Source organism: Drosophila subpulchrella, chromosome 3L, assembly GCF_014743375.2.
Source record: "Drosophila subpulchrella strain 33 F10 #4 breed RU33 chromosome 3L, RU_Dsub_v1.1 Primary Assembly, whole genome shotgun sequence".
NCBI lineage: Eukaryota > Metazoa > Arthropoda > Insecta > Diptera > Drosophilidae > Drosophila > Drosophila subpulchrella.
In genome coordinates this window covers 16624125-16649657 of record NC_050612.1, presented here as the reverse complement: position 1 = coordinate 16649657, position 25533 = coordinate 16624125, and the positions used below count along the sequence as shown (strand labels likewise).

The window sequence follows — 25533 nt, the reverse complement described above, 5'->3', positions numbered from 1 at the left end:
TTTTATGTACAGACTTTGGTGACTTAATAGCTAGCAACTTGTTTCAAATTCATCTGTGTACCTTAACTGACCTCCGAAGCCAAACAAACGTTCGATTGTTTGGTTAACATAACTATCCGTAATCTGTAATCCGTATAACGCTTTGGCCGAACTTTAAAAATCGAGTTCAATACGATTTGATTGCTTTTTACTTATATTCAACTAGTTGTCCCCCCTTTGGTTTTTGCGTCCTCTGTGGGTGGATGGGGCAGAGTCTGTGGTCTACAATAGCTCCAGTGATCTTAAACTACGACAAATTGCCAATTGTCGCGCCTATAAAAACTCATGCCAAATAGCTTCTTATTCTGTCTACCGTTTTGCTTATAAAATGTAGGGTTTGTTTAACTTTTCGTATTGCGACTTCTTGGAGTTGTTTGGGTTTTACATTTGTTTGTGTGTTCTAAGGCAACTTGTTAAAAGGCAACTTTAATATAAATGTTATTTTTTATACTAAAATTTACACCATGATTTATAACATCCATTTTTATCGACTCATCAGCAATTTACACAGTTCGATATGTGGTTAGGTTTTGGATAATGTGTGTGTTAAAAAAATGAAAATAATACAACACAATAAAAGTATAAAAATCAAGCAAGTTTACATTAATGTAATTCTTTAAATTTTATTTAGATTTCATTGATTTCCATTGCTTTAACTTACTTAGTTACAAGTTTTGCGGCAAATTAAATTAATTAAAATAAACAATCAAAAAATACTTAACAAAACAATTAAGAGTTGGTTGGCCATTAACAACTCTACGACTAATAACGTTTCTTGATCAGATTCGTTCGCAAAAAGCGCATTGTTTTCGGCTTGGCCTCGAAGAAGAACTTCGCAGTTTCATGTGGAAATGGCTCTTCGGGCGTAGCTTCTTTTTCCGTTTAGTTTCAACTGAAATGATTTTAATGCAATTAGGAAACATTGCCCAGCGCAATCGAAATTAAATGGGTTAGCTAATGCCGACTGCGGTGGGCAATACATGCTAGGCAGGATCAGGATTTTGAGTGAATTGGATAGCATTCTCCACGCTGCGTTAGGAATAAAAAATATAACTTAACATAAAGCACAACTTAAATCAAATTTTTGTGTATTGGGGCTATCTTTATATCTTTCACACTATTTGGCTTAAACATAGTTTTGCACTAAACTAATTGCAAATCGTATTAATGATTTTAGTGATTGTGTTCTGTTGTCGATATTTTTGTTATTGTGTCTTAACCGCTCTAAGATCAATGCAAAAAGTTGCCTTGGTATAGTTTTGTATTCCGTTTTTGTGTCTGACTTTTTACATTTAGGCTATTCAAATAATTAACTAGCACAACAAATTGCATATAGAATACACTTATAAGGACGTTGCGGTATACCCTCCTTTTATAATTTTAAGTTGGTTTTCAGTGGTTGAAAAAGTAATAAGCAAAATGAGTTCTGAACTTAGGCTAATGCATAACAAACTTGAAAATAATTATTGACAGGATCTTTGGTGCGTCTTGCGGATCCTTCCACTCGTGCTCTTGATTGTTAGTGAGGGTGGTTAGTGGGTGTGTTACTGGGTATGGAGCCCCGAGGGGTCTCCGCCCACTGTTTTGGCCGGGGTCTGGTCGCCGTCGTCGTCCTGGTAGGGCCAATCGGTCATTGTCTGTCGTCAGCTGTACATCCGTGGCCGCCTGAAGTCGCCCTCCCACTGCAGCACCGCTGGCAGTTGCTCCTCCCCATCGTCCAGCGGCTCGTGCTTGATTTCAACCACTTCCAGGACATCGTCGTCATCCTCATGTCATTGGAACAGATATTGCTGCCGCAGCGCCCGCGCCCTCTCTGGCTGCACCCGCGTCGGTGGGCGAGGCACCTTAGGCTCCCTCTTGGCGCGCTTTAGTTGCGCCTTGGGCCGTGGAAACGTTAGTGGCTTCTCGTACGAAGGGTCCATTTTTTCCAACTTGATGTTGGGCAAGCAGTAGACGCGCCGCGTTTTCTTGAACCGTGTCTTGAGAACCTGCTGCACACCATTGATGAGGAGACAGAAGTGCCGCCAGCTGGCCCGCGTCTTACGCCACGTGTTTGCCGTCTTGCTGAATCCATGGAAATTATCCTCTCGCCTGGTGGTTCCGAACGACGGAGGCAATGTGCGAACAACTCGCTGAGTTCTTTTGGGTATGCGTGCCACGACGATGTCTGATGGCGGCGGGAGCTGTTGCATCAACAGGCGCAGGGAGGCCTTGCTGTCCTCTGGCGGAGTAGGTTGTAACAGCTGGCTCTCAGTGCGACGCTGCTGGCGGGTTCTGGGCCGTCGGTTGGTCGATTCCAATTCAATTGGAAATGGTGCCCGAGCTGGAGGCGGTGGCATTTGCAGCTGATCCTCCTGCGGCAGAGGTAGTTCGACATAGTACTCCGCGGGAAGTTGCAGCGGCGGCGCATCCTCGTCGAAGCCGTAGAAGTCCGTCTGGACCTCGAAGGCCGGTTCAAATCGTTCATGCACCACCAGGTCTTCGTCGTCGGAGGGAGGAGCAACTGCCGCAGTTGAAATGGCTGCGTTCGTCCTGGGTTCGCTGAACGGCACAGGAGCATCCAAGAACTCGGTGACAACGATTACGCCCTCGTCCTCCGCCGTCTTGTCGAATCTGGATTCTAGATGTTTCTGCTCGTCTGACATACCTGACGCCGGATGTTCCATAGTGTCCTCGCTGAGGTCCACAACCACCTGCTGCTCTGGTGGCAAAATGATGTCTACGTCCGGATCGTTGGTTCCATACTGCAGCCATTCGCTGCTTAGAATGTCTGCCAATGTGGGCCTATCGACCGGATCTCGCTGCAGACACCAGCTTACCAGATGACGGAACGCAGGACTTGCACTCTGCCAGCGTTTTGAGCGCTGATTAAACGTCTCCCGCCGCATCCGCTTGCGCAGCTCGTGATGAGCAGCGGCGGAGTGGGCCACATCGTCCACGTTTTGCCTGTACGGTTTATGACCCACCAGCATGGTATACAGTGATGCCCCAAGACCGTATATATCCACTGCTGGCGAATAAGTGACGAGATTCGTGTCCGCAAGCATTTCCGGCGGAGCATAGTCCAGCGTGTAGCGCGGCTTGTCTTTCCAGCTCTGGAAATTACTATTGTAACTATTGTGGGATAATAAGAATGATATGAGTAATGGAAGACGGCGATTAGAGTCAATTAACTTACCAGGCATTGCCAAAGTCCACCAGCTTGACGGCCTTATCCTCCCGGCTCACGAACATAACGTTCTCGGGCTTCAGGTCACCGTGTATAAAGTGCTTGGAGTGTATGTGCCGGACGGCCATAACCAGCTGCAGGAAGATCTCTCGACACGATTCCTCATTCATGCCGATGCAATCGGTCAGCTCTTTGCCGCACAGGACCTCCGTGATGATCCACGTCTCGCACTTGTCCCTAAAAGTTCCATGGTAGCTGACGATGTTTTTGTGGCTGTTCGTGTCTAGAGCGCACGAGATCAGGGCGTCCACCTCGGAGAGGCGGAACTTGGATAGCGGTATCACCTTGGCCATAAACACCATTTCCGAGGAGCTGTCCACCACAAAGTGGCAAACACCATAGGCCCCACTCTCCTTAAGGGTGCCCAAATCGAGGTCATCCGGTCGTGAGGGTATATTCTGCAATTTCATGAGCAAGATATTAGTCAGGGTCACTAGATAGTACTGCAAAATTAACCCACCTGAAGACCTGAATTACAGTACTGGATCTGACAATGATTATCCCGTCGCATCTGCTCCAAATGCTCCGGCGCCACATACGTGTAGCCGCGGAAGAGTCGGATACGGCTGGGCGGGGAATCGCACTCGGGATCCTCGGGCACCTGGTCGGTGAACTCGGCGCTGAAGTTCTGCACATCGTCCTCGGCGGTGAGGGTGGGCTTGTAGGGCGCCTTGCGGCGCTTGTTGCGCAACTCCTGCCAGTTGATGCCGTGGAAGAAGGGGTGCTCCTTGATTTCGCTGGCATCGCGATGGTTACCCCCCAGCCGTCGCTTTGGATTCTTCTCCAGCATCTTCAACACAAAGTCTCGGGCGTTGGCGCTGAATGATGAGGGGATCAGTGGCTGCTCCTTCTGGATCCGTCGCGAGATCTCCGACTGCTGGCTCTGTCCGTCCGACGTGGCAAATGGCGAGGCGCCGGTGAGCAGTTCAAAGGTGAGGACTCCCACCGACCACCAGTCCACGGCACTGTCGTGTCCGGGCGGCCCCGTCCGGATAATCTCCGGCGCCATGTATTCCAGGGTACCGCAGAAGCTGTGCGCCCGATACTCATTCTCAGACGTGAGGATCTTTGACAGTCCAAAGTCGGAGAGTACAATGTGCCCATCGCCATCGAGCAGAATGTTCTCCAACTTGATGTCACGATAAATGATACCCAGCTGATGCAGTTGCTCCAGAGCCAGCACCACCTCGGCTATGTACACCCGCACACGGGACTCCTCAAAATGCTCAGCATGGTAGAGATGGGTAAACAGTTCTCCGCCATTGGCAAAGTCTGAAAATGCACAAGTTTTAATTGGTTTTGTTCCGATTTTTCAGGTATGTAATTAAATCTCACCTAGCACCAGATAAAGCTTTGAGGATGATTGAAAGGCGTAGTGGAGGCTCACGAGGAAGGGACTACGCTGAACGGCCTCCAGTACCTGAAACCAAATAAATAACTCTATTTAAATTTGTGTAGTATATTAATATCTTAAAGATAATAATATTCATAGTGCCAGTTGTAATACCCTTTTAAGGTCACCTACATACCTATATCCCCAATTGTAAAATTAAATAATGTATCCCACTGTTTATCCCACTGTGTTTACATTCGGCTTTTTTTTGTTGCCCTGCATTTATCAGTTTCTCAAAAGGTGTTTATAGCAAATTTGTGTTATCCACATCCACTGTAATCGGTCTTATCGATACTTTCAACTCCTCATCCTTGGCGCTAATTTCGCTCACACGCTTATCACAAATCTTCGTGTTTTTTATTTCGTTTTGAGCTTTATTTACGCAAATGCGGTTTGAATCTATATACATATGTACAGAGGCATAAGTATGGGTTCGCCAATTAGTTGTTGTTTCTTCCGTTTACAATTGATGTTCCACGGAAGAATGACGGAAAGAAAAAACATGCAAGAGGAAAAGTGAAATCAGGTACTTTGAAAATGAATTAATGGAATGAATTCGTCTTTCGGTCTTTTCTTTCAGATAAAAACTTTCACATTGCTTGTTCGTTTACATTAACAGTTGGGGTCAGAATAATAAGATAATAGGTTAAAAACTGATAAATTGTTTTTGGCCTAATTAAAATAAAGAACGTTTTAGTAATATTATTGTTTAAATAAAATCTTCTCTTTATTATTAAAAAAAATATATATATAAAAGTTGCTTACGCCAAATTCTGCAAAAACGAAAAAAAAAAAATTCAAAACGTTTACTGGTTAAAATAAATAAAAAAATGTTTTACTACAAGCCATATTATTTAATAACAATGTATTATTATTTTAAAAACGATACATTTTTGTGACCGGCTCTGTTTATTCCTTTCTATTTTGGCCACCGCGGGGCGAAATGTAGACTTGTCGAATCGCAGATAGCCGGCGATGTTTGATAACTGGGTTAGTAGCACAGGTATAGTACCTTGAAAAGTAAAGTTGGCGGTGGAGGAGGAGGAGAAAAGGGTAATAGAGAGACACGAAAATAGAGCATGAAAACAACTTCAAAGCAGGGCGCCCAATTGTAAATTTGTTTAAGTTATCTGCCGTTATTGCGCCTACACCTGTTTGCAGTTATTTAACGCATTTTGTTGTTTTTCCCTTTTCCATTTCTATTTTCATTGATTTACTACGAGAGAGTCTCTGCCGAAGAGAGTGGGAGAGAGAGAGAAAGAAAAACCGAAAAACCGGTTGCACTAGGCAGCTGCAACAACAACTTCACTATTGATCTGAGCAGGAAGCTCTCTCCTCCAGCTCTCCCGGTTCCGTACACAAGAAAAAATGATAAGAAATTATAATCAGTTTGATGATGACTAGACGACGAATTATATGAACGTATGTACGTATATGACCAACTTAGAGTTTTATAAAAAAAATTTGAAGATTGCTTGAGCTGCGATTTTATCAATATATGTACTTAAAATAAATAATCTGACAAATTATTATACACTTGATAAGATGCAAGTATATTAACTACTAAAACCTTTTAGTGGTGTAATATTATTCACATATCAAAGTTGAGCTAAGTTTGACATTATGTACATCATCTTTACAATATCTGTGCAACTTTAGAGAAGATTAAACACAATATTTTTTGCAGTGCACACATGTATCCTCTCTTTGCACTCTCCGTTAGCTTTTGCCGGTGCAACAAGAACAAGTCGTTATGTGGGTCACAAGAACATTTCTCTCCCTCCATCCCCCTCCCCACACTGTCCTTATGCTTTTCCGTTTACTGGCTTCTTCTTTTCCTCTTCCTCCGATTCGCTACTGGAAACTGTACGTGCGACTTTGAAGGTTGTCAAATCGCTCGACGGGCTTAATTTCAATAAGCTGCACTTTATTGTCGTCATTAAAGCGAAGAGGAATCCAAAGTAAAAGAAGTCTGGAAGCGATGCGATTGCAAAAACATCACGCAGCGGTAAAAGGTAACGGTAAACGAAAAGCAAGAGCTACCAAAAAAAAAAAAGTTGATTAAACACGTTTGCTTCGCCGTCGTTCTGCTCGTTGTAAAATGATTAAAAGGGTTTCTTGGGACTACAATGGAGGTCACAATTGGAGAACTTACTTAATATCTAATCTCTGGATTGAAAATCTATTTGAAAAACATTAAACAATTCTTCATATGTAATAGAAAAAAAAAATCTAAATATTTAGTTTTTTTTAACATTAAGCCACACAAATTTTGTAAAAATTTAGTTGTACAACTTTATTGAGCAATTGAGCAAATATTTTATAATATCATCGGTGTTTTTGGGTTTCTTATCCGTATGATAACGTTAAGTTGTAAAAACCTTAGGATAATCGCTTTGTAAAATATCCGATAAGATTACTTGCCTATGTGTCACTTAATTTAAAACAAATCTTTCCAATTTTTCCCCAGACTTACATAATAGGTAACGAAAATTGTAAATCAATATTATTTTTGAGCCCTGGATATTTCTATTCACAACTTACCACGCGCTCAGTTTTGGTGTGCTCGGCGGTTTTACGCTTTTGGACTACCGTTATCTTATTGAGAACCTTCATTGCATACAATTTTCCGGCATCGTGTCTTGTCAGCTTGCGAACGAGGAAAACACGTCCATAGGCTTTGGGAACGATATAAAAAAAATGGTCAATGATTGAATTGAATTAAATACAAAAGCCTAAAAAACTTGTACTTACCACCTGTTCCAAGAACACGTATTATTTTGAAATCATTCAGACTGACGGCCTCATCACTGTACAGTTTGACTGCGAAAAAGAAAACATTCATTAGCATTGTAATCAAAACAAATAAGTACAATACATTTACAAACTATACTGGAAACTAATCAATTTCCCACTGCAAACCAAGTTATTTTCCTCTTTTAGGAAAGGCGATAATGAAAGAGAATGCCGGAATAAGTATACACGAATGTGTAAAGTATGGATGGGGGCGACAAAAATAGTTGTTTGCATTGTTTTACTTGACACATGTGAGACGACGAATTATCACATTTTATTTTTATCGCCAGTGCAGCACGTGCCAGACACTTGATTCCGCTTTTAGAGGCGAAAGCAAGAAAGTGGAAAATGCTATACGAGATATGATCGTATGGGCATTATGGTGGGCAGTTGGAAAATCCATCGGGTTGCTGGCCTAACACAAACTACAAACATATGTATGTTGACCACAGTTTTCTGCCCATTCAGAGACCAAGGACGAGGCAAAGAACTTTTCTGATTTCGGGAAAGAGAGAACTTCTTCTTAGGTGGCATAGGCCACAGTCCCTAACGGTTCATTGGCCCGTAAGTCTCGCCACAAGATTGCACAATTTACGATTATTATACGACCCAGACAAAATTTTAAGGATTTACGGGAGCCACAGTAAAACTTCGTTTAAGTGAAGTTAGAGAATGTCTTTGATTATATTGGACAAGAACTTATGAAAATATATAAAAATTTGGAACCAAATAGAAAATAAATATGTGAGAAAACCTTTTAAATATTTATTTTAGTTTCTTACTCAATTATCTAATAAGTTCTGCGAAAGAAGTTTGTCCTTTCTTCTATGGAAGGTAAATATAAAGTTAAAAACTCTTTCTTTCAATCAACTATTTAAAATTTAAACTAACGAAAGTTTAATAAACCTCCTCCCTTACAAGTAAACGTGATTGAAAGTTTCACCTTTCGAAAGGGCAAAAAAATATCTTCCGAATCACTAACCTTTCAGACATTCACCTGATAAGCAATTCAATTAATAATAGCCTTCGAAAAGCCTATAATTCCGCCATGACCACTGTAATTCAATTTGGGTTGCCATTACATAAAACGTCCCCAAGTGACTAATTTGTGTAGGCCAACACCATCCTCCGCTTTTGGCAGTGAGTCAGTCGAACCCATTTTAGCCCAACTTCCTCTCATTCCAGCAAGTCTTAGTATAAATTTGGAATTTAGCTGCTACTTTGAGAAATTAACCCCAGCCTCAGCAGCTTGTGGAATCGCCCTTGAACCCCAAAGGACACCCTCCAAAGTTCAGTGCAGCAAAATAGCTGTAGTATTTGTAGTACTTCGCCCAACATTATTTCACCATCACAATCTATCCGCGTGCATTCAACTCCCGTGCAACGGAGCCATCAAAATTTCGGGTTGTTGTGAAATCAAGAAACATTGACACAAACTTCGGTGGGGGTTATTGGTTGCGAGTTGCTCGACCGAACCTGTTGTATTATTTGAAAACACAAGTTGCTAACAGCAAGTAAATGTAATTTACGCGAAACACCAGCAACGCACGGGATGACGCGTGCCGAAATTCTTGAGTGGGTGCAACGAACCCAGGACTTCGAGTGGGTGGCGAATTATGGAAGGCAAATTTTCGCCGGAATTATTGATTCAACAAGGAAAAACTGGAAAGATGGTGTAAAAACTGGTTACCAGACGAGGGGACAACCTTTCTTGGAAGGGGGTGATAATAATGTAAAAGTGAACTATTGGGTCATTCTGAGTTTAATTAAAGATATGTATGAGTAACCTTTCGTGTTTAAACAAGTTATTCTGACAGAAAAAACAATTGACCATATTTAATTTTATCATTTTTGGTACAATCTACCAATTAATTATCATAGTTAATGCATTGTGTGAAACTGTTGAAAGGATTTCAGTTTCGATTTTCCTTGTCTATTGCTTTCTATTGTATATTAAATGCTGTCTGGATTGCTTACATATTTATACAGATGTTTTCTGAAGCAAAAACAAATTAGTTGAAATTTAAAGATGTCAATAAAATATCTGCAGAAAAAGGCCATCTAAAGATCATCAATATTATACATTAATCACAAAATAGTTTTAAAATCGAATCAATAAACCTTGCACATATTTTTAACACGATAATAAGGCCAGAATAACAGAATTTTCTAAAAACTGCTCATTTTTTGTGGGCCCATCGGCTATTGTTTTCAGTAAGACTCACTGATAAGGTCTTGCTAATTCCAATGAATATATATGTATTATGGAAATTCCCTGCATTAAGTTATCGATAAGATTTTGTCTACATTATTTAATATTTAATGTTTGTGTACTATTAAATGACACATTTTCTGCATTATTAAACCCAAGTGCGAATTTTTCGTTTGCTTTTTGAAAACGACCTGTTTGGACGCTTCTGACGTCGAGAAATACATTGGCCTTGATATGCATTATATTCTCTTGCTAGGTTCTTAAACCGAATAACCCCACAAAAAATGTATTTCTCGCTTCTGACTAGGCAAAGTTTAACGAACGCAACCCGAAAGAATATGAATAATACAAGCCGCAACAAGTGGAGAATGTTTTGATAGCAACAATATCGTTTTTTTTTTACTTTTCAGTGTCAAGTGCAATTTGGCACACGAGACATATTTAACTGACTTCGCGTAATTTTTCTGATGGTAATTTTTTAAAGGCCCTTTTATTGTTTTCTAAAAAGAGTTAAAACTACACACAAAAAAATGCATTTTTTATTTATCGAAAATTTTAAAATGACCAACCAAAGGATTTTTCATTTTTTTGTTACTTTTTATATTGTTGGTAAATAATGCCTTATGGTATACTTACCGTTGTTTTATTCTTCAATTCAAAATTGGTAGATTACTTCAAAATGAAGATCTATCTTTTATAGAGCGATTATCATACATTTTATCATTGTTTACAAAATTTTCCTCTGTGCATTATTATTTTCGAAAAATGATAACACGTGTGGCTTTGCCCAGTTGCCGTGACAGTGTTATTGTGATAACTAAACCCCAAACAACAAACACAGCTCACCTATCAATTCGCGGGCAATTATCCCAGAGGCTAACTCGTTCCTTCATCTATGAACATACCTATAGAGACACATATATAGATATCTATGCTCGGTGTTCGACGAGTTGCATTGTCAAGTTCAAGTAAATAAACTGCCTACAAACAACAACCAACAGTTTATGCAAACAAGTATGTTTGTGACTACAGCAAACGCGCACAAACAACAACGATGCACATACATATGGACGTATAGACATGGTCACGACTGCACGACGATGTCGAATAGCAGTACGGTGGGTCGAAATATTAGCTAATATTAAAACATGTTAATGGAAAGAGCTTTATAATCAACTGGTCTTGATATGACTCCTTATTTCGGATTTACAAATGTCTTAAATATGTTGATTGTTATTAAATATTTCAAAAAAATATGATTAATAAAACAATTTTTTGGTTTTAAAATTAATACTTCGATTTTCGAGATCCCAAATAATAAAGGTTGGACCTTAGACATTTTCAAACACAGTACAAAGAAAAATATTTCTGGGTCTCGGAAAATATATTTTGAAGAAACTTGTGAAAGGTAACAATTCTAGAATTTGTTACTTCCCACAAAGATCCCATTTAAGAGCTATGTGATAAAGGATAAACAATAGGACACAATAGAAAGGTGTTAGACCTAACACATAAACACCAAGTTCCTAAGATATAAATAGGTTTTCGTCCCACAGTTAGCAAATGAGTCTTTCGGGTGGTGGGTATTGTGTCTGCTCTATGTATATGGTGTGGTGAGAGGTGAGTACGCAGGCGGGGAGGTTGGGCGATTTCAGGGGAGGTCAGTAGTTTTGGATTTGGCCCGAAGAGCGAACAAAGCCGGGTTGAGTTTTCTGGGTAATCGTGTCAAGGTTGAATGCATGTGCTCCACATTAACAAAGGACGCCAGAGACGGCACTCCATCTGGCATTGACCAAATGCCATCCCCTCTGCCTCCTTTTTAATCAAACCTTGAGACATCCCCTGCTAAAGTTATCAATTATTTCACTCCTTGTTACACCGACTACTATATTTGTTGACCAATGTTTGTTTACACGGTATTTAATTTTTATTACTAGGTTGAATTTTGGATAATACTCAAATGTGCTAGGCTAAGAATTGTCAGTTTGATACTATTTTAGAGATTCAATCGAACCATTGTTCAAGTTCGCTCTATTACTAATTTAAGCGACCAAAACAAAAACTATTTATTTACCTTATAATATTCAACAAAAAAGTTCAATAAAAGAAAATGCTTAACATTTTTTAAGGATATCTTGAGTAAAATTTTAAAGCTACATTTTGAAATTTGGTTACGGTAGTTTTGAAGAAGTTAATGCGGTATAAAGCAGGTGAAATCAGTTAACAAAGCATTTGCGGTTTGAACTATTCTTTACCAGTTCGAAAATACATAGCCTGACCTGCCCGTGGCGTTCTTTCCTTATTATATGTTTTGTATTTGCAGTGGAGTTTGATTTTATATTATATTTTTGAAGGGGAATCCCTAGGGTTTGACGACTCACCATAGGATCGCAGATCGGTGACCGTCTCCAGGTCTCGCTGATGCGCCTCATTGTCCAGGTCCAGGGGCGTACTATTGCTGGTGGGCATGGCGTAGGAGGGCGTGGTCGACGACGGGGCCACCGATGCTGCTGCTGCCGCTGCTGCAGCCGCCGCCGCTGCAGCTGCGTTGTTGGACTTGGTCTTGGATTTGCTGGTGGAAGACTCGCCGTTACCTATCCCGCTTGGCTCCTCCTCCTCCGTATCGTGGTCGTAGTAGTCTCGCTCCGGATCGCGATCATCGTCGCTCTCCGCATCCGAGATGCAAACAATCTCGGCCACATTTGCAGATGGCGGAGACGGAGGTGTTGGCGGCGATATGGTCTCCCGATAATTGTAATCCTTTCCAGATGTCGGTGTAGTCTTACTGCTGCTCTTGTTGTACTGACCATTGGTGGCACTGATGCTGTTGTTGTTGTTATTATTATTGTTATAGACCAGGGTTTTGCCAGATCCCGAACCAGAACCCTCCTGATTCAGTTTGGACTTTTTGCCATTGGTCAACGTTTCGGATTTACTATTCTTCCGCTTTTTTCCATTGCCATTGGCCATGACGTGACCGTTTATATGATTACGCACCACCTGATCCTGATCCTCCAAGGTTGGTGACCCCAATTCGCGGGGATTGTTCTGATTCTTGCGACGCGACTTGCTTGTGCCGCTGCTCAAGATCTCGTAATGTGGCTTCTGCAGGCGACTCATGGCTGAATTATACTCGTTTTTCTGTCTCCGAGATCCCAAGTCTTTTTTTTGCCTCTACGTACACTTTACGTAGTCAAAACAATATTTAACAATTAACAAAAAAAATTAAAAATGTCCAATTGATGATCGTGTCGCATTGTTAAGCTGAAAGTAAGAACAGAGTTTTAATTGATAGTATTGTGGAAGAAAAGGGGGTTATACTATAGATCGCGACACGTACAGCCATCGCATCAGATTAGACAATGAAAAAGGATTGAAAATTGTTTTCAAATACTAACAGATCGTTTTGCTTTGGCTCTTGCTTTGTTGACAACTTTTTCAAACAAACGTTTATTACAATTTGCTTTAGTAATGCAAAATACAAATGTAAGAAAACAATTTAATTTTATTAACGTTAATCTTACGATACTTCATTTCAAGGCCCTTCTAAGTATCCTACAAGTGACTGCAAGTTGTAATATTAGTATTCAATTTTAAAGTAAATGCAGTTGCAGCAACAAAAACGTTAAATTCTTATTGTCACTCCAGAGTCCTATTCTTTAGTAGTAAAATAAGTATTATAAACAAGCACACAAAGCATTAGTGTTTAATTTAAACTTAATTTTCAAATTTTAAGTAAAGAAAAAGTAAAAAATTAATTTAAAATAAAATATTTTTATTGTCTTCCTACTGCGCTTTAGACAATTTTTGAAGAAACATTTTATCCACTACTCTTGCTACTATTTTTTTTAACAGTGTTATTGTGATCTGCATATCGATGTTAGCTATCACTAGATTTCTTATTAGCTTTGTTATAAAGTAAAATATCTAAATTATGCATACAGTACTAGCACCTGATCTGAAACTCGTAAATGCATGTAGTAAAACATTTATAACAAAGGAATCGGTAACAACACAAAACATTTAATTGAATATTATCTTTAAATATATAATTACTACTTATTAGTACAATTATTTCCTTCTACATCTTTTTGATATATTTAACATGGTTCTGCAACTGCTGTTTTGAACTGAGTTGTGTGTTCTATTTAGGCAGTGTTTACCGTACCCTCCACATGCCTTTGGACACTTCTATTCCCATTCCCCTTCTCATTCTTCGTCCACAATATGGTACAGTTTCAGCGCAGGCGGGAGCACTTTTCCCGCTATTGGCGGGCAATTGGATTGGGAAATCCTTCATCGAATGGAATAGAACATGACTGCGACTCACCTCGCCAGTGAAAATAAGCGCAATATTAATATGCAGACGTAGGAATCCCAAGTCCAAGTGTGTGTGTGGGTGGGGGGAAGTGTTGGATTATGCGTGGGGCGGCAGCGATGTGCAACACTGAATGTTCCGATGATAATGCGACCCGATTTTTGCAGCACTGGCGTTGGCTTAAATATTATTCAACCAATTTTGTTTTGCGGTTTCTTTTCCACTTTATTATATTTTGTGTGATTATCACAATCTTTATCAGCCGCGCATTTTCCACTGCCACAGTTAGTTTTTTCTTTTTCTGTCTTCTTCACAGTTCTCTTTGCCCACAACTACGTACACATATGCACACGCACACGCTGGCACTTTCTGTATCGGCGACTGCGTTTTTAAAGCGTTTTTGTTTTCGTCCGCAGATTCCGCTCCTCGGCGACTGTTGCTCTTGCTTTCCAATGGATTTTCCAATTTCCCTGCGTAGTATTAGAACCCACTTTTGAATAGGTAATATATTATCTTTCTGATATTGAAATCTTGTGTTTTTTTTTGTTGGTTACACGCGAAGGTTTTTACCGCCGCTTTCTACTCGTTCACGCACACACACACTGAAGCGCGGGACGCTCTCCGCCATCTGCTTTGCTCTCATTCGCGAACACTTATTAGCTACGGGCCACCTTGAGTGCAATCGCCGCGATTTCCGCTCGATCGGATGTGTAATGTGGGTAATATGGTTATATTATATTACAATAATGTGACCAACGCGGGGGCCTTGCACGGCTAACACCGGATAGCTGGCTTTTTGGAATTCGAACACACGAACCGCAGCTAGAAATTTTCCCTTTGCTTTTGTGTCACTTTTTGTTATCGCTATCGGTAGTGTTGGGCAATGGCACGCGGAGTGGTGTTGATAAACGGTAGGTTATCGGTACTCAGGGATGGCGGAAACTATCGTTACCATTGGATTAAAAAATATTTAAATAAATGTTTATATGAATTTTAGAAAATAATGAAATACATTTCTTAAGATGATAAGCATCAACATAAATAACCAACAAATACCAACTTTTCAAAATGACCAGAAATTCTGTTTGTCTTTACTGTACTATTTTGTAAATTGCTGAGACGTAAATGAACCTTAAAATGTAATCATAAAGTCCGACAAGTTCTTCCTCTCCAGATCCGGCACTGTGCAGTCGTCTTTTGGATACCCAACGGGCAATAAAATGAGTAATTTTTCATTTACGGGGCGATTGAGGAGGTTTCTCAGAGCAGGACCGCAGTTCAAGGGAGTTGTGACCAGAGACGAGAGTCCTGCAGCTTGAAGGGCACACAGAAGGATCCCAGCCGAAATCGAAGTCGATATCTCATTGTAGTAGTGCCTCTTCCGCTTTCCGGTCCTCGATAATCCATAGGTCTGCTTAAAAATCAGTATAAGATACGGGGCATCTGTGAGGTACTCCTTGACGTGGTTGGTTTGCAGGGGTCGAAGGTCGGTGACCCACTGCAAATGCATCCGCTGGCTGTAGTTGATGAACTCCTCCTGCTCCACAATTTCCCGAATGTATTGCTTGATTTCCGCCTTCTCCACAACGCAGTAGGTCCAAGGTTCCGTATGTGCTCCACTGGGAGCTGTTCCTGCTGCCCGGATGCAGTCCTCTATAACGCTGAGATCTGGTTTCGGATGACTTTTAAATGAGCGAATGCTGCGTCGTCCTTGAATCAGCTTATAGAAGCGATCTGCTCCGTTTGGATTGAGATTCTCCCCGGGGACAAAGGCCACATGGGGCTTCTCCTCCAGGGCCGGCTGCAGTTCATCATCATGATCGTCCCAATCTTCAACTGCAAAATGTGTTGATATCAAAAAATATTCATATTTATTCATATAATAAATAACTGATTACTTTAAGTAGAATCCATGAAATAAACCATACTTACCCTCCTCGACTGGCTCCTTCAAAGTATATCTTTGGGGTCTTCGATTCCTCTTATAAAACGCTTTTTTAAGCATCCAAGCCAACCCCAAACAGAGGAGAAAACTTGGCCAATGTTTAAGCAGCTTGGAACTGCTGATCAGTTCGTCCATTTCCATGGTGCTCTAATATGTTACTGCTTTTGCGACTGAGAGAAAGAGTTTTTCTTTCTCCCTAGTGGCTTATCTCTTAAATAAGTGGGTCAGAGTTATTGCTGATAGTAAGGTATGGGGTTTCAGTTCTGTCTCAGTTGTTCCGGCAGCAGTACGGGCACTTCAGATGATCGCATATCCTCGGTGTTCCTTTTTCCTGGGGGTTTCTATCCGATTTGTATTTCTGATTTTTGGGCATGACATTAGGTTCTCCAGAGACTCGCTTTTGTGGCGGTATCGGTCGGTGTGGATTATGCTGCGGCATGGCTTTCTGATGAACCAACTGCCGCTTGTGCACCTCCCTCAAGATCTCTATGATCCGCCACTTGGCATCGAAGTATATAAAATCAGGAGCAGTGCTCAGTTCGGTTCGTATCATATCGCAAAGCATCTGCACTTGCTGGCTATTTCCAGACTGAGCAGAGGGCTTAGTTTCGTCCAAGGCATCCGATTTTGGACCGGATTCCGTGGGATCTACTTTAGTTTCGGACACGGAAGGTGCATTTTGCGGTTGCCAGGGACATGCAATATATTTGTGGATCGAACTTGAAACTGTTCCACGACATTTGGGCACACACGGCGTGTTTTCCGGTCGCCAGGGGCAGGCCATTGGTTTTTCAGAGGAATCCAATAATGTTTCCGATCGACAGGAGCAGGTCAAGTCGGTGGTTTTCAGATTCTGCTCATTGACGTAGTACGATGATTGGGTGGACATATTGGAGGTGGTTTTATTTTGGTTGGATCCTTCTTCACTGTAATCGATGGATTTCCGCTCCGACGAAGGGGAAAATGTGACCTTCTGCTGCTGATCCTCCTCATCCTTCCCTTGACTTTCCTGTTCACTGGTTTTTTCCATCACCTCATCTTTTTGCTCACTGATATTTTCCTTCACCTCGTCCTTATGCTCACTGGGTTTTCCTTTCTCTAGACTCTCCTGCTCGGTGATCTGGACTTCCTTCTGATCCACCTCCTGAGCCTCCCGGGATTCCCCTTGCCTGTTAGTTTTTTTAAGCCTCTTCAGCAAAACGTTTCCGGGAAACGCAGCTAAAGGAAAACCAGGGAAATTAGTAAGTTTTTGGCACAACATCTCCGTGGTGACCATCTCGTTTTTAAGATCCGTGGATGGAAGTATTCTGGCGGACAGCAAACTGGTTCCACTAATTGGATGATCCTTATCGAAATCGTTGCGGATATGGGGCACCAGGAAAAGAAACTCGTTGTAGTAGCGAATGGAGGGCGTCAATATTTCACCGTATATCCTCCGTGCTCTTTCAATAATGGTATATTCCCGCTCGAACAGAATCCTTAACTCTTCGATACAGGATCTCAGTTGCGAACTGCTTTTTCCCGGAAAAGAGCGCATCATATCATTATAGCAATCCTCATCGATCTCTTTGTTACCAAAGTAGAGGTTTTTTGGGTTGTACAGGTTGTCATGTTTGCAGTAGAGACGTATTAGCTTCCTAACATCTTGTTCCTCGAAAGAAGAGTTGTTGCTCGTTAAAAGGTCCTCCTTCTTGGACTTATGGACTCGTTTCCCAAACAAAAATGAAAATAGTCCCTTGGACTTTTTCGGTTTCTCCAAGGTATTGGATGTTGTAGGGGGTGTTATGGATTCTATACCAGGTTTAGTGACTTCTGCCGACTGGCTTTCGCTGGAGCTGATCCTGGAGGACCGGGTACGCATTGGCGTCATTAAGCAGCTCGAAGCGGAACGCCTGAAGCAACAGCGCCTGTGTTTTAGTTCCATTCTCAGCAATCTGGCGTTTAAGGAGGGTCACATTCGGGTTCGCGTCGTCTTCAGCGGACTGATAGTTCTTTAAGGGCAACAGCATTATTACTAAACTAAATTTTGTAGCATTATTTAAAAGTATTCCTTATGTAGTCTTGACTATTTCTTTTGTATTTTTGGGATTAATAGAGTTTGAAAAGGCACTGTTGTCAAAAGAGCTTGTGTTTTTTTATATTAATAACATTATAATATTATAATATTAAACAGCGGTAATGTTTTGTTGCTGTAGTTTATTCTGTAATATTTCTTTAGTGAACCATCTCTTTTTGAATTTAAGTTTCAAATTTAAAAATGTTAAGTGTGACCTGGGCCTTCGTTAATAAAACTCAAAATCGAGTACGGTCACATTATAGTTACACTTAAACATTTCCAAGAATTTCTCAAGCAGTAGAGTTTTATGAAGGGAAAATATGATTGGAAAGTTACAATAAAACTATTCAAGTTGTATTCATTAAAGGTGTTCCTATAAAAACATTTAAAGAATCAAACGACGACTAAATCAGCTGTTTCTCTTTACTCACTTTACAATACTGACCCAAAGAGAGGGGAAAGAGCGAGAGAACAAGCCTTGGCCTTACAAAAAGAGCGAGCGAGAGACAGAGACCAAAACAACCAAAATAAGTTACGTGAAATTATAAATAAAAAATAAGGAAATAAACGTTCGGCGGCCGACCAGCCAGATACAACAAAGCAACGCTCCAAAAACTGACAAAACATTCTAGTTTTTGCCCCGTGCCATGTGAGCAACTTCAAATTGAAATCGGATCGGAAATCAGTGTGCGGGTGGTGTGCTAATTAGCGGAAGACGGCAATTTATTGAACGCGAAAAAAACGCCACAATCCAACTTCTATTTCGACACGACAGGCCAAAACCCCAAATTAAATCGCCGTCGAATTGTCGTGCATCAAATGAATGTGCTAAAAGTGCAATAAATCAATGTTTTGGGAGCGGCGGAAGAAGCAAAGAGACGGAAGCAGCGCCTGCATCAATAGCAAAGAGAGCAAGACTTAACGGGACATCCGAATCTTTTAGGCACTACGATATTCTCACACTAGTTCTAGTTCTAGTTTAATAGCTCGAAAATGGACGAGGTCTTCAGCCTGCACATGGAAAAGCTGGACGTTTACGACGGTTAGTATGTGCTTTCCCGGAAATTCTACTTAAAAGTAGTTAAAGTTGTTGTGTATTTTCTAGTTCTGATAAGAAACGATGAGCTATGGGATAATATTAGGGCCTTAAGTGGCTATTTTGGTGCAATATTACTTCTTGAGTTTTCGTAAACAATCATTTATCAACTGATAAGAAAAGACTTAGTTGTGGGTTGTTGGTGCCATCCCACAAGTTGGTACTGATAAATAAAAATGGTGTTGATAAGTCTTTGTTATCCTGTATTTTATCGAGTATAGGGGGTAAAATCTTAATAATTTTCTTTGTGTGACTAACACTCAAATTTAATGAAAAATAAAAACAAAAATAATTTGTTATCATTAAATGGTGAATCAAAGCCACATTTAGTCATGTTTCGAAATAGGAAATTCGTATAAAGTTGGCAAAAAGTGTTAATTTAAGAAGAAACAACATTATAGTAAAAAACATTGCACAGACTTATTATAACTACTTTATTTTATGTGGTTTTGAAAATCTTCACATATTTTGTTCTTGAATCATTAACATTTCACCAGTTCTGAAGAATTTGTTACCAATGGAAGTTAAGAGCAGATCGTACATAAAAATGTTAATGGAATTCGAGAAGCTATACCGAATTAGTTGAACAGTTAAGACTAACATGGTAGTAAATACGGCTTAAAAGTACGTAAATATTATAAAGTAAATCAGCAGCAGCTCCTCGTTAGTCATTGTCATCTGGATCCGGTCCGGCGAGAATCTCCTGGATGATGCGGTGGCCGTCCTCCGTTTTCTCGCCCTGAATGATCAGATCTCTCAGAGTGGCTATATGTTTGTCGCCCTGCTCTATCTGGACTTTTAGGGCGTCGTTTTGCCTTTTCAGCTCGTCGATGCGTTTCTTCCGTTCCTCGGCCGATTTCTTGGTCTTTTCGCGTGTGCGCTGTACAGCCTGTTCCGAGAATAATAATAAATCAATAGTGGGCATCTATTTTTGGGGACTTCTGGGGGCCGCCAGCGCCAGCAACATGTTTCCCAATCTCTATGTATCGGCCATCTGGCCAGCTCTCTGTTTACATCCCAAACTTACATACCTCATTGTTTTTCTTTCTCTTTTCTTGGTACGCTGGATCGTCTGACCGTGGACTCAACGGGGAATCGCTATTTTTGCTGGTCGACGCCGCACTTGCAGTCCTCCTCTTGGCCGGCATCCTCTCCGTGATAATTCTGATCTGTATTTAGTTTAAATTTGGTTTGAAACTAACAAAAATGCTGCAGGAAACGCAGCGACGCAGATGTTGTTTTGTTGTGAAATTACACGAAAAACGAACAGCTGTTCATTTGCATCCGCAGTGTTGGAAAGCGCGCTGCGTACACTGCCCAGCAAACAACCAGTTCGCGGTATTATTAAATTATTTGAAAAACTAAATTCAAAATAGCCTTGAAATGTTATTCAAAAAAAAAAAAAAACTGTCAACAAGACACCTAGTTTTCGGTTTGCTCAGACTTTGTTTTATTATTTATCAACTGTTTATACAATTTATTTGTAAAGACTGATTTCTTGTACGTAGATGTAGTCTAATGCAATAAAATTAAATGGAATGTAATACGTAACAGTCAATAAATGTTTTGAATAAGCAAGAGTTTAAATTGCATAAGTGTTATTAAAATACTACGTCCAATAAAAAAATTAAACAGAAGAATCGGCTTCCAGCGCTTAACAACACTTTTTATTGGCTAGAAGTGTTGACCAGCGCATCAAAGCAACCGGCTTATTTTGCACAAAATTCTCGTCTCGGCAAAATGTCTTCGCCAGCGCCCAAATCACCGGAACTTTCGGATAAAAGCAAGAAATATGATAGACAAATCAGGTGGGTCCCATAAAGATGATAAAAAGAATGCCAATTACCTTCATGAGTGCTGTTTAGGCTGTGGGGCGAGCATGGACAGACGCTTTTGGAGGCGGCCACAATCTGTTTGGTGAATGTTACGGCCGTGGGCTGTGAAACTGTGAAAGGATTGGTCCTACCTGGCATCGGAGGCTTCACGGTGGCCGATGGTAGCACCGTCAAGGAGGAGGATCTGGGCAACAAGTCGGTGGTATTCCCTATAACCCTTGAACATTAATCTGAACCATTTATCCCCCAGTTTCTTCCTGGACTCCAGCTATCTGGGCAAATCCAAGGCTTTTGCCTGCATGCAGCTCCTCCAGGAACTCAATCCAGATGTAAACGGCGATTATGTGGACGAGAGTGCCGACTATATATTGGGCAACAGGCCCAACTTCTTCGACAGCTTCGACTTGGTGATCGCCTCCAATCTGAATGAGCAGACTTTGCTGCTTCTAGCCGAACGTTTGTGGGAGGTCAATGTGCCATTCATATACTGCCGATCCCTGGGTATGCTGGGCACCATTCGCCTGCAAATACGGGAGCACTGCATCGTAGAGGCGCATCCGGATAACAGGCAGTTCGATCTGCGTCTGGAGCATCCGTTTGATGCTCTGCGGGAGCACCTCGAAGGCACCGAAGTGACCAGCAAGGTGCCCTGGTTACTGGTGCTCCACAAATACCTGAATGTCTGGCAGAAGCAACAGGCGGACGGGGCCCAAACGCCACGAAATTACAAGGAGAAGAACCAGTTGAGGGAGACAATTCGGGAGGAGATGAAGGCGGATGAGGAGAACCACGAAGAGGCCATCAAGGCGGTCAATACGGCATTTGGAGCGGGCCAGGTTCCCAAGAGCCTCAAAGCCATTTTCGAGGATGACGCCTGTGAACAGCTTAACAAGAAGGTGGCCTTTGATTATCTCTGCACTCCCACGTATATTTTAAGACTTCTATTGTATTTACAGAGCAGCGTCTTCTGGATCATGGCGAAGGCCCTAAAGCACTTTGTGATACATGAGAACGGGGGCCATCTGCCGCTGCCTGGCGTTCTGCCCGACATGACGGCCAACACGGACTCGTACATCGCCCTGCAGCACGTCTACCGACAACAGGCGCTGCAGGATGCCGACCAGGTGTACCACAAGTGCCAGGACTACCTCAAGCAGCTGGCCCTGCCCGCCGACAGCATTGATGAGAGAAGTGTGCGCCTGATTTGCCGGGAAGCGGCCGGATTGGCGGTCATAAGGGGCACTCGCATTGCGGAGGAATACGAGAAGAGCAGTCGCCTGCTGCAACTAGGTTAGGGTCTTTTTATATTCTAGAAAACCCTATAAAACCCAAACCATGCCTTCTAGTTGAGGACAACGAGCTGCAGGGCAATCTAACCGCCTACAATTTTGCGCTTCGTGCCTACGAGCGTTTCATAAGTGAGTGCGGCAACATTCCCGGCGAGTGCATCGTGGAGCAGGACATTGGACGTTTGAAGAGCATTGCCGCCAAGATGCTGGGCGATTTGGGCATGCATGCCACCATCAGCGACGATGTGCTGCACGAGATTTGTCGATACGGCGGAGCCGAGCTGCATGCAGTCTCGGCATTCATAGGTAAATAGCTTCCGTACTTATGTTAATTCAATGTTATATTTTTTTTTACCCTTTTCAGGTGGCTGTGCTGCCCAGGAGGTGATCAAGATCATTACCAAACAATACAAGCCCATCGATAATACTTTTATATACAATGCTATAACCACTGAAAGTGTCACGTTGAAGCTATAAAAAAATCATATTTTCATAGAATCCTAACATTTGTTATTTTAACACACTGAAGGCATTCTTCGTCTCTAAAATAATTTGTTTCTTGAAAATAAGACATATCTGTCCGACGAAGAAAGACTTTTGTTGTTAACACTTTTTAATTTAGTTTACTCAGCTTTCTTGGCGGCTGTGGATACCTTGTATTTTTCTACATAGAATTTACCGAACATATATAGGAATGGAACCATATAGGCTGCACCAACTGGGGTTAGCCAGGTTCCGTACTCGCAGCCTCGGAGAACTAGCTGTGATGCCCACAGCAAGACTGTGGTAAACTGCAGCAGCTGGAGGCCAGTTAAATAGCGCTTCCACCAGAGAAACTTCTGAATGCGAGGACCCAGTACACTCAGAGCATAATAGCTGTACATTATGATGTGAACGAAGGAGTTAATCATAGTTGGTACATAAGCTGTTTGAAGAGAAGGGATAAACCACAAGGGAACTGGATATTCAAGGGAGGCACTCACTCGAACCCGTCGGCAACCACTTGACGAAGATCCAGCAGAAGACAAACATGGTGCTGTGGTGGTACACATGCAGGAAGCTCAGCTGCGTCCACTTGTGGCGCAGGATAAAGAAAGCCGTGTCGGCGAATTCCAGTATTTTCGAGATGTAAAACCACCAAAAAGCGGCGGCAATCTGTTTCAAATTTGTAGTTCATAACTTTGGTTAATTTATAGCACCAACTTACCCGCATTTCATGTGGACTATAGCTCACCCGACACGGCTGGCAGCTGAGGCTATAGTCGAGGGCCCGCGTTGCCGTGAAGAGTTCCAGACAGATATAGGCATTTAGGAAGGCCATGGCTAAGCTGTGGCAAAGCAAGGGCACCCTCAACTGCAGCGGCTTGTACCTGAGAGTCCGGGTGGCCGGTGGGCGTTTGTAATGGCTGGCTGGTTGGGTTATGTGGTTGACCGCGACCTCACCTGGCTGTCCATTTGGGCCCGTAGGCCACCATCAGCAAATAGAGGGCCAGCAGGGCGGGAACGTTCCAAGGCGACTCAACCAGTGGCCAGTTCCGCGTCCGCTCATCCGCCAAGTCCGCAAACGGATACGAATAGCTGCCAATTTTCGTAGTATTGCTCTCGGACGCCATCTAAGTGTTTCCAGATCCGACTGACTAGGCTGGATTCCAACACTCGCCTCTTATATACAAATTTTGACCATGATCGTTCCGCTGATGCGTATATAATTCACCCCCCAAATTTAATTACATGTCGCTAGAGCATAAACGTTGGGTAAGGTCTGGGATTTTTACTTAGCATTTTATGACTGCATCTTAATTGGTGTCTAAAGTCAAGCTTTATTTTCTGTGTCAGATTTTAATGGAATTTAATACAAAATGGATTAGTTATATTTTTTAACTCTCAATTTACATTAAAATTATTAGAACTAGCCGAATAGAATTGATAAGGCTATTTAGGTTCCATGTATAAACCCCAGCTTAGTAGACCGAGTACACTCTGCGAATAATAATAACTAAAACTAACCTGTCTCGTTTGAGTCGCGAATTCTTTAGGCCAATTTGATTTTAGGAAAAACTCAAAAATCTCCGAGTCAGGTACTTACTTTAGGGTGCCCATTCCATTTGTATGGAAAGTACGGCGCCCATTAAGGCATTTACGGTATACCGAAATGCATTTGTTGAAAAGAATAATTTTAAGGGTCTCAAAGTTTATCACTCATACGTACTGTTGCCTTTGATAATAAGTATATTTTAATCTAGGTGGCGTAGATTCCCACCAAACTTTGCAACAATTTGAAATGCTTCGAAATGCGAAAAAAAGAGTTTTTGGACTACATTCTATCTGGACGTATTAACTTTTAGAGATAAGATCTATTTCCTTGCACCGCCCTAATATAATTAAGTAAAAATAAAATTTCCTGAGTTCAAAGTTTATTTTATAATAGCACTCTTGGGGTGTTTTTACTAGCCTCTGTAGCGGCGCTTTTGAACGTGGAATCGCCTTGTGATACGACGATAACCTCGGGTTCTGCGCTCCTCCTCCCTCCTTAGGCGCTCCTCCCTCCTTAAGCGCTCCTCCCTCCTTAGGCGCTCCTCCTCCCTCTTTCTTCTGCGCTCCTCCTCCTTCTTTTTCTTTGAGGACTTCGTGGTGGGGGCGGCCGTGGTGGTGGTGGTCGTGGTGGTGGTGGTGGTGGTAGCGGTCGCAGCGGCCGTAGTTGCCGGTGACGACTGGCCAACCAGAGTGGCCAGAACGACCAGCACGACCAGGGATAGCACAAGAACAGGACGCATGGCCACTTCTCCTTCGTCTGGGCTTGGGATTCTGATTCCAGCAGCCACTGGACCCAGCTATTTATAGTTGGGGCAACTGGAGCTATGCCAGATCTCGCTTGTTTGCACACCAAATATGTTACGCGCTCTGGATTTTCCCAGCTTTTGCAAAATTGCGAATTTAAAGCTGCAGTTCCTATGTGACTGCTATAATTGCTACAGCTTAAGACAAACAAAAGAGAGAGACTACTGACTATTTCATATCCAACGAAAAAAACTGAAAACCCTTATAAGAAGTTATATAATATAATCAGGAGTCGGATTATATGTAATAGGGATTTACATATACTTATGTCAAAAGAGTGGAAAAAGGGCAGCCACATAATATCACATAATTCACATAATTTTTAATCAGCTTCTGATACTAAAATCATATTACTACTAAGGCAACCAACCTCTACATCTATTGTAATTTCGGAACATCGTGGAAGATTTTTGACATATTTGGCATTGTAAAGTCCTATATTCTGAAAACCAAACCAGATTGAGACCACCTGCGATTAATACTACTA

At 41.7% G+C, this 25533-nt stretch overlaps 6 protein-coding genes across 6 annotated transcripts; 2 read left to right on the top strand and 4 right to left on the bottom strand.

The window, feature by feature from the left end:
* Nucleotides 1-5: 5 nt before the first annotated feature.
* Nucleotides 6-14846, bottom strand: LOC119555482 (chromosomal serine/threonine-protein kinase JIL-1). Its single transcript, XM_037866888.1, has 8 exons — nt 14000-14846; nt 12051-12933; nt 7416-7484; nt 7206-7339; nt 4604-4688; nt 3729-4540; nt 3218-3666; nt 6-3153 (listed from the first exon to the last, which is right to left on the bottom strand). Exons 2-8 carry the CDS (start codon nt 12787-12789, stop codon nt 1812-1814), a joined length of 3630 nt encoding a protein of 1209 aa, XP_037722816.1. The 5' UTR covers nt 12790-12933; nt 14000-14846; the 3' UTR covers nt 6-1811.
* A 198-nt stretch (nt 14847-15044) lies between these two features.
* Nucleotides 15045-18043, bottom strand: LOC119553314. Its single transcript, XM_037863640.1, has 3 exons — nt 16229-18043; nt 15920-16077; nt 15045-15823 (listed from the first exon to the last, which is right to left on the bottom strand). Exons 1-3 carry the CDS (start codon nt 17854-17856, stop codon nt 15120-15122), a joined length of 2490 nt encoding a protein of 829 aa, XP_037719568.1. The 5' UTR covers nt 17857-18043; the 3' UTR covers nt 15045-15119.
* Nucleotides 18044-18456: 413 nt separating this feature from the next.
* Nucleotides 18457-20671, top strand: LOC119554276. Its single transcript, XM_037865127.1, has 2 exons — nt 18457-19030; nt 20214-20671. Exons 1-2 carry the CDS (start codon nt 18982-18984, stop codon nt 20261-20263), a joined length of 99 nt encoding a protein of 32 aa, XP_037721055.1. The 5' UTR covers nt 18457-18981; the 3' UTR covers nt 20264-20671.
* On the bottom strand, nt 19483-20260 carry LOC119554274 (CCAAT/enhancer-binding protein gamma). Its single transcript, XM_037865126.1, has 2 exons — nt 20116-20260; nt 19483-19973 (listed from the first exon to the last, which is right to left on the bottom strand). Exons 1-2 carry the CDS (start codon nt 20230-20232, stop codon nt 19749-19751), a joined length of 342 nt encoding a protein of 113 aa, XP_037721054.1. The 5' UTR covers nt 20233-20260; the 3' UTR covers nt 19483-19748.
* An 85-nt stretch (nt 20672-20756) lies between the features above and the next one.
* Nucleotides 20757-22714, top strand: LOC119554273 (nedd8-activating enzyme E1 regulatory subunit). Its single transcript, XM_037865125.1, has 6 exons — nt 20757-20892; nt 20950-21114; nt 21170-21815; nt 21876-22209; nt 22266-22514; nt 22573-22714. Exons 1-6 carry the CDS (start codon nt 20825-20827, stop codon nt 22683-22685), a joined length of 1575 nt encoding a protein of 524 aa, XP_037721053.1. The 5' UTR covers nt 20757-20824; the 3' UTR covers nt 22686-22714.
* Nucleotides 22715-22831: 117 nt separating this feature from the next.
* LOC119554414 (elongation of very long chain fatty acids protein 4) lies at nt 22832-24032 on the bottom strand. The gene is made up of 4 exons (XM_037865303.1): nt 23652-24032; nt 23416-23578; nt 23192-23363; nt 22832-23133 (listed from the first exon to the last, which is right to left on the bottom strand). Exons 1-4 carry the CDS (start codon nt 23819-23821, stop codon nt 22832-22834), a joined length of 807 nt encoding a protein of 268 aa, XP_037721231.1. The 5' UTR covers nt 23822-24032.
* Between the last annotated feature and the right edge of the window lie 1501 nt (nt 24033-25533).

What these genes read in the sequence shown, in the direction of transcription:
- LOC119554276 (XM_037865127.1), top strand. Translation starts at nt 18,982, where the DNA reads ATGGACGAGGTCTTCAGCCTGCACATGGAAAAGCTGGACGTTTACGAC. An exon ending in AAAGCTGGACGTTTACGACG is followed by an intron (nt 19,031 to 20,213) that starts GTTAGTATGTGC and finishes CCGCACTTGCAG; the next exon opens with TCCTCCTCTTGGCCGGCATC.
- LOC119553314 (XM_037863640.1), bottom strand. Translation starts at nt 17,856, where the DNA reads ATGGAACTAAAACACAGGCGCTGTTGCTTCAGGCGTTCCGCTTCGAGC. An exon ending in AGGATATGCGATCATCTGAA is followed by an intron (nt 16,078 to 16,228) that starts GTGCCCGTACTG and finishes AACATATTAGAG; the next exon opens with CACCATGGAAATGGACGAAC. An exon ending in GAAGGAGCCAGTCGAGGAGG is followed by an intron (nt 15,824 to 15,919) that starts GTAAGTATGGTT and finishes CACATTTTGCAG; the next exon opens with TTGAAGATTGGGACGATCAT.
- LOC119554414 (XM_037865303.1), bottom strand. Translation starts at nt 23,821, where the DNA reads ATGGCGTCCGAGAGCAATACTACGAAAATTGGCAGCTATTCGTATCCG. An exon ending in GGGCCCAAATGGACAGCCAG is followed by an intron (nt 23,579 to 23,651) that starts GTGAGGTCGCGG and finishes CCGGACTCTCAG; the next exon opens with GTACAAGCCGCTGCAGTTGA. An exon ending in GTGGTTGCCGACGGGTTCGA is followed by an intron (nt 23,134 to 23,191) that starts GTGAGTGCCTCC and finishes CTCTTCAAACAG; the next exon opens with CTTATGTACCAACTATGATT.
- LOC119554273 (XM_037865125.1), top strand. Translation starts at nt 20,825, where the DNA reads ATGTCTTCGCCAGCGCCCAAATCACCGGAACTTTCGGATAAAAGCAAG. An exon ending in AAATATGATAGACAAATCAG is followed by an intron (nt 20,893 to 20,949) that starts GTGGGTCCCATA and finishes AGTGCTGTTTAG; the next exon opens with GCTGTGGGGCGAGCATGGAC. An exon ending in TGCAGTCTCGGCATTCATAG is followed by an intron (nt 22,515 to 22,572) that starts GTAAATAGCTTC and finishes TACCCTTTTCAG; the next exon opens with GTGGCTGTGCTGCCCAGGAG.
- LOC119554274 (XM_037865126.1), bottom strand. Translation starts at nt 20,232, where the DNA reads ATGCCGGCCAAGAGGAGGACTGCAAGTGCGGCGTCGACCAGCAAAAAT. An exon ending in AGAGAAAGAAAAACAATGAG is followed by an intron (nt 19,974 to 20,115) that starts GTATGTAAGTTT and finishes TTCTCGGAACAG; the next exon opens with GCTGTACAGCGCACACGCGA.
- LOC119555482 (XM_037866888.1), bottom strand. Translation starts at nt 12,789, where the DNA reads ATGAGTCGCCTGCAGAAGCCACATTACGAGATCTTGAGCAGCGGCACA. An exon ending in ACACCAAAACTGAGCGCGTG is followed by an intron (nt 4,689 to 7,205) that starts GTAAGTTGTGAA and finishes ATTTGGTTTCAG; the next exon opens with GTACTGGAGGCCGTTCAGCG. An exon ending in ACTGTAATTCAGGTCTTCAG is followed by an intron (nt 3,667 to 3,728) that starts GTGGGTTAATTT and finishes ATGAAATTGCAG; the next exon opens with AATATACCCTCACGACCGGA.